The sequence below is a fragment of the Aptenodytes patagonicus genome, chromosome 6, assembly GCF_965638725.1.
Source record: "Aptenodytes patagonicus chromosome 6, bAptPat1.pri.cur, whole genome shotgun sequence".
Taxonomy (NCBI): Eukaryota; Metazoa; Chordata; class Aves; order Sphenisciformes; family Spheniscidae; genus Aptenodytes; species Aptenodytes patagonicus.
This window is the reverse complement of record NC_134954.1, coordinates 61896415-61911672: the sequence shown is the minus strand read 5'-3', so window position 1 is coordinate 61911672 and position 15258 is coordinate 61896415. Positions and strand designations below refer to the sequence as shown.

At 40.7% G+C, this 15258-nt stretch overlaps 1 protein-coding gene across 1 annotated transcript; it reads left to right on the top strand.

Moving 5' to 3' along the window:
* Positions 1 to 4010: 4010 nt before the first annotated feature.
* Positions 4011 to 12831, top strand: LOC143161688 (kelch domain-containing protein 1-like). The gene is made up of 7 exons (XM_076340800.1): positions 4011 to 4268; positions 5027 to 5106; positions 5917 to 5995; positions 7534 to 7580; positions 9230 to 9350; positions 10256 to 10442; positions 10781 to 12831. The coding sequence occupies exons 1-7, from the start codon at positions 4106 to 4108 to the stop codon at positions 11469 to 11471; spliced, it is 1368 nt and encodes a 455-aa protein (XP_076196915.1). The 5' UTR covers positions 4011 to 4105; the 3' UTR covers positions 11472 to 12831.
* The last annotated feature ends 2427 nt before the right edge of the window (positions 12832 to 15258 follow it).

Sequence of the window (15258 nt, the reverse complement as noted above, 5' to 3'; positions counted from 1 at the left end):
ATGACATCAGGGCTGTCTTCTCTGAATGTGTCTATAATAGGAGGCAAGGTTTGTAGGAAGAATAACAAACAGAAATACATAGAAAGAGGAATAACCAGTTTTACAGCTGGGAAAAAAAACAAAGCTCAAGGGGGCAAGCCTATTTTACCTTTGTAAAGTATTAATAGCAGAGACCTATCACCTTTTTCACATTAAATTACATCAATAGTAGTAATACCTTGGCACTCTCACACAGCACTGCATCAGCAAATTTGAAGTGTTTACTAAGGAGTTGTCTTTGTCCCCATTTAGCGGTGGAAGTAAATAGATGAATTGGCTATGGTTACACAGAAGCTTTGGCAGGGTTAGGGAGAGAATCCGTGTTCCACGACTTCAGCTGCTTTTCCCTTTTCAATGGCATACCATAAAGTATTACAGACTTACACACCTATAATGCGTCACTACTTCATAGCTGCTAATTCCCCTGGAAGAGAGAAATGCACACCTTTGTAAATGCTGCCAATCCTGTATTCTATCAGAGAAAACATAAAAAGAATATACTTCAGTTTTCTACAGTAATAGCTTACAATACTGGTTTGCATAAAAAAGATTAACACAATTTGAATAGCTAGTCTTGCCAGAATATGCTGCAAGAGATTCTCTAGCATGTTTTTGTCACTGAATATATTCCAGTCTTACAAGTGGTGAATTTTAGAGATAAATTGGATGATAAATTAGATACATGCATTTCATAGTAATATGAAATATATATAAAAAATATGAAATATGACTGCATCTTCCGTAGCTTGTTTTATTGTAATCTTTGCTTTTCCTCAAATTATGTGCAACTTCCCCTGGACTTCTCTGTAAGCACCTGAAAAGAGTGATGCAGTAAGGATTAATCTTGTAAACACTTCCTGGGTCGCTTCCTTTGGTTACTGACAATAGGAATAAATAGTGATAAGTACAAATTTCAGATACAGTGAAAATACAGACTTACACCTTTTGCAGCTAGAATATTTAATATCTGAAGCATCTCACTGTAGCATGTTGTCTCATTGTGTCTATTTTGATTTCAGGAATCAAGTTAAGCTGTTCATATTTTATACAGACTGCATCCTAACTTCCTATACTTTTAACAGAGAGAGAGGTCAGCGATATCGGAGAGATACTGGACTACAGTTCACTTGGTATTTTTAGGATAGTAGCAGTGGTGATACCCCAGAAAATCCAAGGACCTGGGATAACATGCATGCTACAAAAAGCACTTTATATCACCCGTGGTACTGGCCCTGATCAGCTGGGCTTTCTGTCACCAGCTCAGCACAAGCTTGATGGAGCCAAGGGATTTTAGAGAGGGAGCTGAGTGGGTACCAGTCTTCATTTTCTACCAGTATAGGAGACTACTGCTATTCTGTCCTTGAGCTAGTTTTTGAAGCAGTATGCAGTGAGTGCTCTAAGACATCTACACCTGAGCTAGCTCTGCAGAGTCATCTCCAGAGTCCCAGCATCTCCACATCACTCCAGGTAGTCTACCTGCTTCAACGGTAATTTAAGGTGTAAAGGCCTTCTCTCCTCCCAGATTTTACATTGGCACTTTGCTGACAGGTACTTCCCACAGCAGGGGCCGTGGGAGGGTGAACTACACACAGCGCAGCAGGCTGTGAGCTGGAGTGACTGAGCTTCGGATACACACCTTGCAGCTGATCTGCCAGGGCTCACCTGCTAGGGCCTTGAGGAAGGAGATGGTGTGAAGGGACAACAAGGAGCCTCGTTGTTCATGGATGGAGAGAAGGAGCAAATATTGATGATGGCTCATGAATTTGCCTGGAAGAAATCCAGGCTTTTGAAAACAAGGGAATCCTTGAACACGGGAGAAAGTGTTTGAAGAAGGGGGTGTGTGCGTTGTGCTGCTTCATATATAAACCTCTCCCAACAAGGGATGTTGGCACAGAGGCAGAATACTGAAAACTCTCAGAAACAAAAATGTTGCTTCAAGTGCAGCAGTGAAACAGAAGACAAGTAGGATTTTGAGAGAAAAATAAAAAGGAAGGCTTATTATAGGAGTACATAGAAAAATGATTAAATAAAGGCTTATGTAGCTGGCCACTATTACTCAGCATGTTTATGGACATATAAACTCATTTTACAGAAATATTTTATAGTATTTTTTTTGTTTTGTATTTAACTGCTTGTTCATCATTGAATCCAAGAGAATATTGCTCTTTCCTTTTTATAACACAGCAACTTTTGATAGAAATCTAGATACTTTGTAATCTCTCTGTACATACCCTCTTGTCCTGTGATCAGATACGCACAGGGTGGACAGTGCTTACGATGACCTTCACTGGCATATATATGGCTAAATATAGTTTTACGCAATGAACTTCAAGGCACAGTTTATATGCCTTAAGTTATACTGTGGCAATGCATATAGTAAAAATAGCTGCATGTAGATCCAAAGAAGAGGGCTTCGTTTAACCTAACCTGATTATTGCTATATTTCTAAGTAACTGTTCCAGCATAAAGAAAGTTTAAATTACCATTTGCAGGAAACAATTTACATTTCAAACTTTACCTGGAAGTGTTTTCTGATCTGACAGCAGCATTGCTGCTTTTCTGCAGCGTCCTTGTGAATTAATCTGGGAAACTGAAACTTTTAGTATAAGGCATCTCTTCAAAGAAGATAGCCTTTGAGTACCGCACAGTACTTTAAAAAAAGCACTCGGCACACACAGGCTGAAGACCCCGATGCACTAAGCTGGAAGTTGGTGGACGGCCCCAGTGCCTGCCTACACTGCTGCTTGTGACATGAAATGACCAGGCTTTGTAAGGGCTTTGTTACTCTCATCCCATTTTGAAGAGATGGAGGGAAAATTTCCAGCCTTGTCACTGCTTTGCTCAGCTGTCATGAAAGTTCTCTGTGGATGTAAATGGATTTATTGCTGTACATCCACGGCAAATTTGGTATGTCTGGGTTTTTTTAACTTAGGAATAACTGGGCTAAGTAGGTATAGGTTTATTGCATTTACCTTGGAAACAGTCTCAAATCAAAAGCATGGTTTTGCTGCACATTCATTATGTTGAGCTGAGAGTTATATGACTTTATCCACTGGGATGCTAAATACGTGTGTACTTGAACTAGAGAAGGTAAGTGTGGAAGAACAGGCATTACTTTGCAGTAGGTAAGAGTTAACAGTGCATCCGTACTGACACATTGTTACCTATCAATTTCCATCCTAGGTCCTCCATACCTCTGGAATCTGGCTTTCACTGAAATAGTTTTGGAACTGGGAGTCTTTGTCACCTCATTCGGTGACATGTGTCACCTCAGACATGTTACCAACACAAATCCCAGAATTTGGCCTAATGCTGATTTTTTTATATTTTTTTTTTTAGTGCTTCATAAAATAATCTACTTCAAAACACTGGCCATGATATATTTTAAAGATGATTAACAGAGGAATGTTGTTCCTGGTACTTCTGTCTTCACAGAACACAGTGACATCTTGTGGCAAATGAAAGGATAGTGTCATTTTTTCCAGATGCATCCTAATTTCAGCTGGTTCAGATGAAAGTCGGAATAAATTCTGGACAACTGCTAATGCATTACTTTCATCTGGAATATTTGTGATGAAAAACTTTCATCATTCTTTCCAAATCTTGTTTTAAGTACGGGTTTGTTTTAAGTACTTTTTTGTAGTGAAAAAAGACCAAGCCTTGGTTTCTACCATATTGCAAATGTAGGGTATTGCAATTTATCACTTCAGCTCACCGATACCCTACAGAAAACTTTCAGCTCCAGGGAAGTTCCTGTCCCAGTCTCGCTGATATAAGACTCAGAGTCAGCATTTCAAATGCTTTACTTCAGTTAGTGTATTATCACAGTCGGCCAAAATTGTCAGGTTGCTTTTGATGGGACTGAAAAGAAAACACAGTAACTTTTTGTCGTAAAGCAGAGACTTTTTTCTATCTTCTTTTTTTCCCTTTTTTTTAACCTGAAACTATTTTTTTGTCTTTTTACAGACCAAGCAGGGTTTAAGCCCTGTCCCTGATGTTTTGGGACCCTCCCCTGTCAGAGCTGTCCTTTGCAAGTTGATACTTGGATAAGATCCTGGTCGTCAGCATGAAAGGAAAGACTGCACACTGTGGTTGGAAATCTGCACCCCAAAAGAAGCCCTCTCCCTGCGATCGATATAAACATGCTTGCATTGTTTGCAGAGGATTTGTTTATCTCTATGGAGGAAGGAACACCACCAGTCTTAGGGATTTTTGGCGATACAATATAGGTAAGTTTGCCCCTTCACTTGTATGTCAGGATTAAAGAGATTCTACATCCAGCCATCATGAAACTGGGGATACTCAGTAGTTAACAGATTATCCCCATTTAAAGTCTCTCCATCAGAATGATGGATAAACTGCATTTTGTTCATTGGGCAAATGGTGTGTGTTTGTTCCTGTTGCAGGTGTCCCAGAAAGTTCAGATTTCAGTTCAGTTCCTTTTTTTTTTTTTTTTGACCAGAAATAGAGAGTCATTTAAAGTATCCTAGTTCTAGCAAGGGATGTCAAACACATAGCTTTATTGACTCTTTATCATGGGAATAGTTTATGCATGTAAAAGTGCCCAAAGGGAACACATGAATACAATACCTTGTAAGATTGTATTAATAATGCACTATCAAATATGACTTAACATACGGTGTTCCCTGTTCAATGGTTGTTACTGGAGTAAAACATAGAATTGTGCTGGGGTTCATGCTCATGGAATAGTTAGGTTTTGATGTAGGTAACAGTACAGCATTAAAATAAAAGCGGTAACGATCAATTTTTATTACATTTAAGTTTGCTAAACAGAAAAATGCACATATTTAATTTTGGGGGAAGTGCCTCAGTCTTCTGAACTAGCAGAGAGGAAAGATGACAAAACGCTTCATTTCCCCCTATTGACTCTGGCAGTGCAGCCAAATTCAAAGCTGATCTTTTCACCTTTTCCCTAAAGTTTATGCGTTGAGTGCACCACTGCCTTAACTTCAACTTTGGTTTATAGTGAAAAATGAATGGGAAATGCTGGATTGCTCAAGAGATGGTCCAGAAGAACTGGAAGAACATTCAATGGTGGCTTATAAGGTAGTAGACCAAGATTTATATCGTCCATATCCTAACATTTTATTTCCTATTATACAATGAAATAAACCGCCATAGATTATTATGTACTGAAATACTATACCCAGAAAATACTTTTATGTTGGTGCAATTCTGGATGTAGCTGTACCAACGTTTTGGAATCTTTCTGAATAAAGCGACAGTATTTTAGCTTTGCAGCAGTGTGCAGCTCCCCAGTTTCCTCAGTCAATGCTCAGTACATAATAGTAGTACAAAATAAAGACCTCGGCAGCACATTCTTAGACTTAGTTGTATAGTTGTAACAGTTGCTCTGAATTCATTTGCATGATAAGCTACAGCATAAAAACATTCACTTAAGAACTTGCATAGAAGAGGGACGGGGGAGTGAAGGCAAATAAGAATTACAGCTTTGCCTGCGAAGGGAAAACAGAATTTAGGATATCAGGAGCTGCAATGCAAGGAAATCTTTCTATAAACCTGCATAATCTAACATTACCTGAGCAATGCCTCTGAGAGCTCCAGATCCGCATCCCTCAAGCTGTCCCAGATTGATGAGGAAGCGAGTGGTTCTGGAATGCCATCCCCCTTAAAATAGCACAACGTTCATCAGGGTTTCCTACTGGGAGAGGATAACGACACGATTAAAAATTGGTGGCTTTTTGTGATTGCCTCTTGAATTGTTAATAGATCATCATATGCATTATTGTTAATTATATTTTAGTGATGGCAGCCTTTTCATTTAAGAATTGTTTTAAAAATTATTTTTACGCTATATGCCTACCTTTAAGTGACAAATATTTTTGCATTTCGCAGGGCACCCTGTATATTTTCGGTGGGATGGTGGATTCTGCTTTCACACAAGCAAAAACTCCTCTCTGGATATATGACATTGGTATGATACACAATAGCCAGTCTCTTCCTTGGGACATTCCAAGTCCATAGGTACTAATAAATAGTAAGAACCAAACTGTTTTCTGCTGCTTGTAACATAGCCTTCCCTAGGCTTTACAAGAAGTAATGTGTGTAAAACTGTGTGCAAATTTTCCCCCTAAAATTAGGCTGTTAAGCTATTAAAGTCAGCTCTTACTTTAATTAGAAAGTATTTTATGGGAAAGTTTTATGCATTTTAAGGTCTCAGAATTTCCATTCCTCCCCCCCGAAGTCTACTATTTGATCATAAACCCCAATAATTATTACATACAATATTTAAAGTATTTTCCTTGTTACATAAATTTTTAAAACCAAGCTTTTTGTTTTATTATGGAAGAAAGATCAGTAAAGTATATCTCATTTTGTATTTTTACTGAAGAAATACATGAGCTGGCAACAACAACGAAGGAACTGGAAAAAAAAAAGTATAATTAAATAAGAAGGTGGGAAATTAATATCAGCATTTCATAACACAGGGTTTTTTCCCTAAGAACAAACATTTGGGATCTCTTAAGTGTATATTCTAATAAAAGCAGTGCAACATTTGAATTTAATAGCAATGTCATACTCTATATATTCTCCCTTTGGAAATACTGCGTATAGTAATGGCTACTTATTTTGATGTCAGATGAAGAGGAGAGAGAGAGAGATTGATTTCTTTTTGAGCTAGTAAATCCTGTGACAAGACCAAGATTTAAGTTGCCTGGCCTCTTTTGCTACTTCACTGTGTAACCTTAAGTCAATGGGGTTTTTTTTAATCCTTTCTTTGTTTTCCACCATTTACCTGAAATACTTACCTGCTGAAAGAACAGAGATCCTCAGATAGGATATATTTCATAGGAGAAAGCATCTTATTACTCACAGTACTTATCAGTGAAAATTGGGAATGAGTTATTCAAAATCTGTTGCGTGTCTATTTTTTTCATGGTCAATATTTAAAATCTTTCCTGCCAAGTATAGCTTTTATTACTGTAAGCTTGCACTGCTTTCTCATTCTGCCTCTGATGCTGGGTGTCTGATATTTCCACTCCCTCATGGTGATCATAGATCAGTGATTTTTGACTGTTATTTGAGGGCTACTTTTAAGGGATCTGTGAAAAGGAACAAGAAAAATAAGGCTCCTGTCATAAGGTTTACGTAATAAATAGAAGGAGCCATACACCCATCGGGAAATCTGGGGATTCTGCAAGTTCGGCAAATGCTGAAAATCACAGATTATTTCTGCATTGTGAAATTTAGCCTTAGGAAACAGGAAATACGGTATGGTATCTCTGTGATTCGATATCAGATAAGGATACAGGAAAACTATTTAAGCTGTCTCCTGTAAGTCCCTTGGTACTGCTGTCTTAGTGGGAAGCGGGTTTCTTCATCCTTGTCAGTGGTAAACACCAGGATGAGACTTACTTGAAAATTAGATCTGTAATTTGAAAAATTAATGTTGGAGGAGTGTCCTCTTGTGGTCTGGGATATAAACTGCGCTTTATTAAAACAATCCCCTAGATTCTGCAAGATGGACAGAGTGCCGTAACGTACCAGCAGAGACTGAGGTAAGGAGCCAGGAAGTGGTGAATGTGTGAATCAAATGCCTGTTGCTTTGTTGATTAAACAGATTGCTTTGAAATATGTTCCCCCAAACAGTTCCAATCTTATCTCTTCAGAGACATGTGGCTATACTTTATTTCTTTGCACTTTCAATAACTAAGGCTTTTTCCTTCTTTAAAACAGTGTTTAAAAATGCTGCTCTTAAAATTTAAGTCCTATATAAGAAGTTAAATCCTCTCCTCTACTACTGCTTCTGTTTTTCTGAATGCCTCATCAAGAAAACTAATTCTAAATGGAATATTGCAACCACACATGTAGTCTGTGCTTTTAAAAGTAGGGCTGTGAACACAGATTGGCAGTCACACTAATAAATTTGAAATGTGAAGTGCTGCAGCATTTTTCATTTCTTCAGTCTGAACACGCGGACTCACCAAGATACTGCCACTTCTAAATGAAACCTCAGTGGGAGCATTTATGCTGTGGTCTTACGAGGTTGCTTTTATATCACTATATGTAAAGAATGGCTCATTTTTTGCTATTGAAACTTCAACCTCACAATGTTACTACACTATGAAATTGCACAAAAGATTTGTTAAGATGGGACACAGTTACCACTGTGGTTACCTGTGTTTGGTGGAGGAGTCAAGAGAAAGTTTGGGACTGCAGGGTCATTTGGGGTGTGGGGGGGGAGAGGTGTTATATGGTTGACGACATTTTGTTTATGTACAACAAACATGATGGAATTATGTATCAACACCTTCTTACATATAGGAGTAAATCGTTTCTTGTAATTATCCTAAAACTGAATACAGAGAACATGGCTTCCCCCCTGCAAAAAAAATAATGGGCTGTTTGAGAAGAAACAACCACAGAAGAACAAAAGAACAAAACCAAACACTTGCCTTATATATTCGTCCCCAGGTTTGGGTCCACGAGTCTTAGCAGTGCTGAGAACCGCTGCGGACACAGTGGGAACCACCTGGTTTCCTGCTGAGGGTCTGGGCATAGCCTAGGACTTGTGGCGGGGCAAATGTTGCGCAGAGAGGTGGTGGATGCCCCATCCCTGGAAACATTCCAGGTCAGGTTGGACGGGGCTCTGAGCAACCTGATCTAGTGGAAGATGTCCCTGCCCACGGCAGGGGGGTTGGACTAGATGACCTTTAGAGGTCCCTTCCAACCCAAACTACTCTGTGATTCTATGATTCTATAAATCCACACCAAGCAAAATGAGTGAGAGTTACTCTTGGGACTAAAGTTTCCTCAATGTGGAAAGGCTGTGCTTGATGGTGGAAAGGGCTACATCCCCCCATTATATTCCCAAGAGTTGCCCGATATATTTACAACATGTCCTGAAACCATGCCTAGCAGTAGTTGTGAAAGCAGTACTACTGATGTGAGTGCAGAGAGGGGGCCCTGGCTGTAGGCACGTGATATTGTGGTGGACTTAAAAAGGGAGGGTTGCTGAGATTTGAGAATGGTTTGTATTTGCATCTGTACAAGTCTTCAGTGGCGGGTTTATTCTGTATTTTCAAAGAAGTTTAACACAACCCAAAGCAACGGTTTTCATTACTTGGGCATATTCCCAAGATAGACATAGCTACTGATACGACTTGATCTGTTAACAGTTTTTTGTCTTATTATTAAACTGTTTTAGAGCTCGGCACCAACTAACAGAAAAGGTCACAGTGCAGTAGTGTACCATTCCAGCATGTGCATCTACGGGGGATACTTCGGCATCAGAGGCATTTCACAAGAGTTTTGGACTTTCCATTTTGGTAAGTTAAAAAGCACGATAAGGTTTTGATCCAGTGTAAAACGATGACTGCTGCAGGAAAGCATGGCTTGCTCTGTTAAGAAAATTCCCATCGCTAGAAGTGTTGTAAGTTAGTTTTGGCTTCCGTTTGGCAGTATTTAATTATGAATTCTGTCAATACCCAGCTGAAATGAATTAGACTGTATTATACTGGAAGAAGTTTCACAGTATTGGCCCGTTTTAGAGCTGGGAATCAGGGAGAATGTTTTGTTCACTATTCACTAAATGCTTCAAGGATTACCGAAAACTTTCAGATGCAGCAGAGACCCTGACTTCAGCCTGTTAATGCCATCTTTTGAATCTCAAATCTAGAACTGACCATGGGGAGCCAAACCTGACAGGAGATGGTTTCATTAGCATATTCATCGCTAATCTGGTGGTTGCAAACCAGATGATTCCCAGAGACTTCCTAAATGGACAGCTTTTGTTATCTGGTGGCCATTCAGTCGCTATTTTGAAATGAATGATGGGTTTATCTCATCCTTCGTTCCCTCACAGGGAGAATAAGCACAGACATTAATGAAGGACTGTTTTTGTTGACTGATTTTCACTCTTATAGCCAGGAAATTATCTTTCGATGTCAGCGTTAATGAATTAACAAAGCCGTAGGAAAAACTGCTCTGTAAATAAAATTTCCATGGCATCTGTCATACAGCATCTGACATTTTCATTAAAAGTTTATTTCAAAACTGATTTTTTAAATGCACTTTTTCAGTGTCAGAATTTAAGCTGTTAACTTATATTATAATAAGCTTAGAGCAGAAAGCCTTATTCTCCAACAGAATAGTTACTCTGTTCTTGAAATAAATCCCTTCTCAAGTACTAGGGTAAATTTGGTCCACCTATAAATTAACATTTTGCTTTCAGATACAAGGAAATGGTTGTGTGTTTCCACCCCATCTCACAGTACGGGCCCAGGACCTCGGCATGGTCATTCAGCAGTGGTTTATCACACAGGCATGTACCTCTTCGGAGGACTGATGGGGCTGAGTGAACAGAAGGACTTATGGAAGTGGGACTTTGTAAGCAGCAGCTGGTCCAACATCAGAACGAGGTAAACTATACTATTTGTTACACTAAATTAACGAAGAAAGAGAGAATTAGTCTTACCATCTGATACTGCGTGCAGGCAGAGAGGGAGATGTTGCCCTTTTGGCGATTGTAGGAACTGTTCAGATCAAGACATAGTACTGCTGCCATCCCTGGGGCTCCAGTTGGCTTTGCTTGGAAAAGCTGTTGGCAACGCGTCGATGCAGCTGTCAGCGTGTAGTTTTGATGTCCCAATGCAGCTGTTCAGCAGTCATTCTTTCGAGCCAAAAGAAAAACAGAGGCTAAAATCAGTGTTAGTTTCTTGTTGGTCTCCCCTTAACTGCTGGTTTCTCTTACATTTAGCCAAGGACCTCCTCCAGTGGTAGGTCATGCTTCCATAGTCTTCAAAGACTCTATGCTGATTTTCGGTGGAGGGATTTCAAATTCCAGTCCTAAGGATGACCTCTGGGAGTATCATTTCCATACGCAGACATGGAAGAAGCTAAGTAGTACTACAAAGGCAAACTTTTCTCCTAAAATGTATCACTGCATCTTAGGAATCGGTGTTGATTTCCAAACTACCTCAGATTTCACCAATACGTTCCCCAGCCATTGGAAGAGTAAGCAGAAAGACCATCACCAGCTGGTGACCATCCCGAAGCACACTCGCTTTTGCAACTACTTCCGTCAACAGCCTGCATACCGAGCGTTCAGCAATGAGGAAAGCAGTGCAATTGAAATGAAAACCTTTAGCTTGCCTCCCGAGCCAGGGGGCTTTTGTGCGTTTCAAACCACTTCAGAGGCAGAAACAGACCCAAACAGAGCAACAGGCATTTTGTCAAAGGACAAGCCTCTCCGTCTGTTTGTCTCTTCAGAAAAAGAGACTTTTGCTGCTGCTCGGATTGTGGGAGAAGAGGAGGGAACCGACTGTCAGCACGCGACCGCAGTGGATGGAGTTCGCAGTGATACCAATGCGCTGCTGCTCATTGGGGGTAAACCTTTGTCCAGCTTCTCTGAGATCTCGTTCTGGCAAATGGAGTTGGATAGCTTGTGATCGCTTTGACTGCAAAGCAAAAGAATAAATTTCCACCAATGTGCCAGTAGGTGGTAAACCAACTGCTTGCAACTGTCTTCGGTTTCCTATCAGCACCCTGGGGAAAAAAATTAAACCTTCTCATACTTGCTGTGAACAGATTTTTTACAATGTGAACAAAACCCGACATATATTTAAGTCACAGCTTACATCTAAGTTGCCATTTCTGAGAGGAGCTTGTTGGAATGCTGCTCTTTTTGTCACTTTTTCTTCTGGTCAGTTAATACCCTTTCAAATTGCAGTGGCTGATGCTGCCTTGAAAATCAGAACTACAAGTAACCCCTACTGGCTCCCTAACTGCATTTCAGGTGCAAAGCTTGCTCATTTTGCACTGGCATAAGAAATAAATACGCACCCATAAAACTGTATTTAAATCAAGTTTGTGCACGTTACGGTCACATTTGAGGGATTTGATGAATCTTAATGGCAACATTTTCTAAGACGTTTAAGGTTTTCTTTTCTTCAGAGAGTGTTCTTTGCACAAGATATTTGCAACATGGGATGGCCTATAACAAAGAAGAAACCCAACAGACAAATTAGCAAGTGAAATCTAGAAGATACTCAAGGATTGCATCTAACCCTGAGGAAGTGAAACCACAAGTCCCCCTTGAAAATCACGTGCAGCATTAGACCAGAGGAAGCGCATTACACCTGGAAGAACAAAATAGTTGCACAGTGAGTGCTAGGTTTCATGACTGAGCACAGGATCAAAAGGTTTTGACTTTCTGTGGGGAAAAAGAAAGAGGAAGGCTTGACAGGAGCGGCACAAAACATAAGCTGTTCTGACTGGTAACTCAGATTTTAGTCACAAAGGGACTTCTGCTTTTCCAACTCCATCTCTCTCTGTTTTCTCAACATACGTAATATTTGTTACACGTTTCCCCTCTGTACTAGTAAATCCTGAATTCATGTATGGTTTTTCTCTGTTGAAAAGAAAAAGTCCTTTTTTCGAAAGATAATATTGTCCAGTGTTTCAAGCATTTAGTTCCACAGAAGTTGCCAAGATACCGGCCTTCTGACTGAACTTCAGCCTTCTGCAAGAAGAGATGCTGATGTTTGAAATTAGTGGAAAGTGTGATTTAATACTTCTGAATATTTGAAAAGATCACTTTTCAAAAGTTTCATAGGAATAATGAATTTTAAGTGAGAGTATTTACAGATACTTTCAATCATCTCTTCACAAGTAGCTGTCACATGAATTCAATAGGAAAATTGCAGATGAGTTCACAAAAAGCTACTGAAGAGTTATTTGGACCTTCGGTGACCTTTGTTTGGAAACAGAGAGGATTGAACAAGCTGCCATATGAATAAAGCCTGCTGCATTTCATATCAGTGTGTGCTCGTTTTCTGAACTTTCGTGAATTTAAAATATGTATTTATATTTTCAAAACGAACAAAGAACTTACCTTTCTGAACAAGGAACGTGCTCCTGCAAGCCCCAGTCGCCTCATTGCACTTCAGCCAGCCTCGACAGCTGCCCAGGCTTTGAATTCCTCCTCCAGGAACGGAGGATGGCCCAGTTAGAGGAGATATGTTCGGAAAGGACTTCATACAGCGATTGGGCTGAGCACGTACAGAGCACTGCAATCTTAAATCAGCAGCATGTTTTTCTTGTGCTGGCTGACATGTCTGTTTTGGCATTATCCAGTGAGAGCTGCTGTAACATACAGACTTTTACCTAGACTTGATGAGGGAAGGAAATTTAACTGGAAAGGGCAACAATAAACCGGTGATTTTCCAAGTCACACGAAGGCCTCCTGGCAGGTACAGGTATCCTGGGGATGTGCAAGAGCCCCAGGAAAATGCCATCCAGACTCTGCCATTCCTTTCTTCCTCCCCCCCAAAACTCTCTTCCCTTTGGCAGCCCCATGAAGGGTTTAACATTTACTTGGAGCCAACGCAGGCAGGACACGAGCCAGCCCAAAGGCAACGGCTTGGCACGGGGAGGAAAAAGCAGCTTGCAGAACGTGCCCATCTCCCCCGTTTCCTCCCCTCGCCTCTGCTGGCATGCCAAGTCAGGTGGCTGCACCAGCGCTTTCGGCACAACTCCAGCTTCTCCACCTAAGAGAGCCTAAGCCTCTCAAACCGGCCCGATGCCGTAGGGGCCCCGCTGTTCCCCAGCCCCTGTACAGGACACGAGGTGTGCAGAAGGTCGAGAAGGGGCTGTGGCTGGAGAGAGGTGGGCTCAGGGCTCGCTCACGGGAGGCTGAGCTGCAGTTAAGCTCAGATCTCTCTGTGGAAGAGAAGGGAGCTCCAATCCTGAAAGTGGGACTCTCTGCTACAGCAGACTTGCTGAAGCCACCAGAGGCTATTTCTCCCCTTACTGGCCCATTCCCAGGTCTTTAAAAAACAAGGGTGAGCTCAGGCTGGAAGGGAAGGGGTTTGAGATGTGAAGTGACTGCAACCCACAGCCGCTCAGCGGCAGGAGTACCTGGCACCTCAGTCCCTTCTGGCCATGCATGACCCGTACTTCAGGTATCCAAGACCTAGGCACGCAATCCTTGCTCATACCACTGTATCACATTTCCTGGGTCATCTTCCCTTTCAAAACCCAACCAGCGCTATCAACTACACTTAACAGGGTTCTCAGAGCACCTCAAGTGGTTTCACTCCCTTTTTCCTGGCACATTTTTATCCAACGCAGTCACCTTTTCACAGAGGAAGAGTCTTTGTGGATGTGCTTACAGTTATGGTATTTCTCCATAACTGTAGCAGTTAATGAGAATTAATCCCGAGCCCAAGTGAGTGACTAAAAGCTGTTGCCATCTGAAAGCTCTGTGGTGGCCTGCATGAAATAATGCCAGCTAATGGCAACTATTTAGAAAGAAAACAAAACACACCATTTTTGGCTGGGCACGGACCGAAGGGGCTGCCACTGAAGCTAGCGGTTTTAAAATGTCTCTGAAGAAAAGGGAAGCTTGCGTGTATTTGATATGCCCGCAGCCTAACTCAAACCCGTAGAATAAAAGCAAGAGGATGCAGCGGTGTTCTGTAATCTCATCTGAGACACAAGATGCACTGTTCATTTAAGATTCTTAAAATCATACGTAGAAGAGAGCAAATCGATCAGCCTATCTCAACAAACGGTCTTTAATTACCACTTGGTTTCTGAACATTAAAATGCATGAATAGCAGAGGGATTTTCTTTTAAAATGTAGACATTTAAAGAGGTTTTTTTAAAATAATAACAAAAAAATCTAAACCAAAACGTGTTTCATTGTTTTGAGTTATAAACGGATTCGAAGAACAATTCAGTGGCTTATCAGTGGGATTGTGGTTTGATCTACACAACAAATTATGCCACAAGGGAAATGACTTTCTATGAGCTTAGTCATTAGGAAGGAATTATTTCACTTCCTTTTGTCATCAGGATGGAATTATGTCACTTCCTTTTGATACTTTCCCAAGTTTATTAATTGCTGAGAAACGAAGACGATCAAATGGTTTGGTTGCCCTCTGCTGCCTTCTTAAGCATTTCACCAAAGTCGGGTTTTGGAAATAAACAGCTTCCTTTAAACAATCACTAGCACCACTGTACTTCAAAACATAAAACAATCCCTTATTGGAAATAGAAGCAAGACCGCTCAGCTAACCAGCATGCACTTTTGCCTACATTTTGTGGAATTACACTTGGAAGTTCAAAACTGCCTTTCTGGGCACACACCTCGGTCCTTTGATTTTCAAAACCACTGAACACCTGACAGTCCTCCTGGACAATCTCAGCTCTTTTGGAAAGAAGGCATTTAAT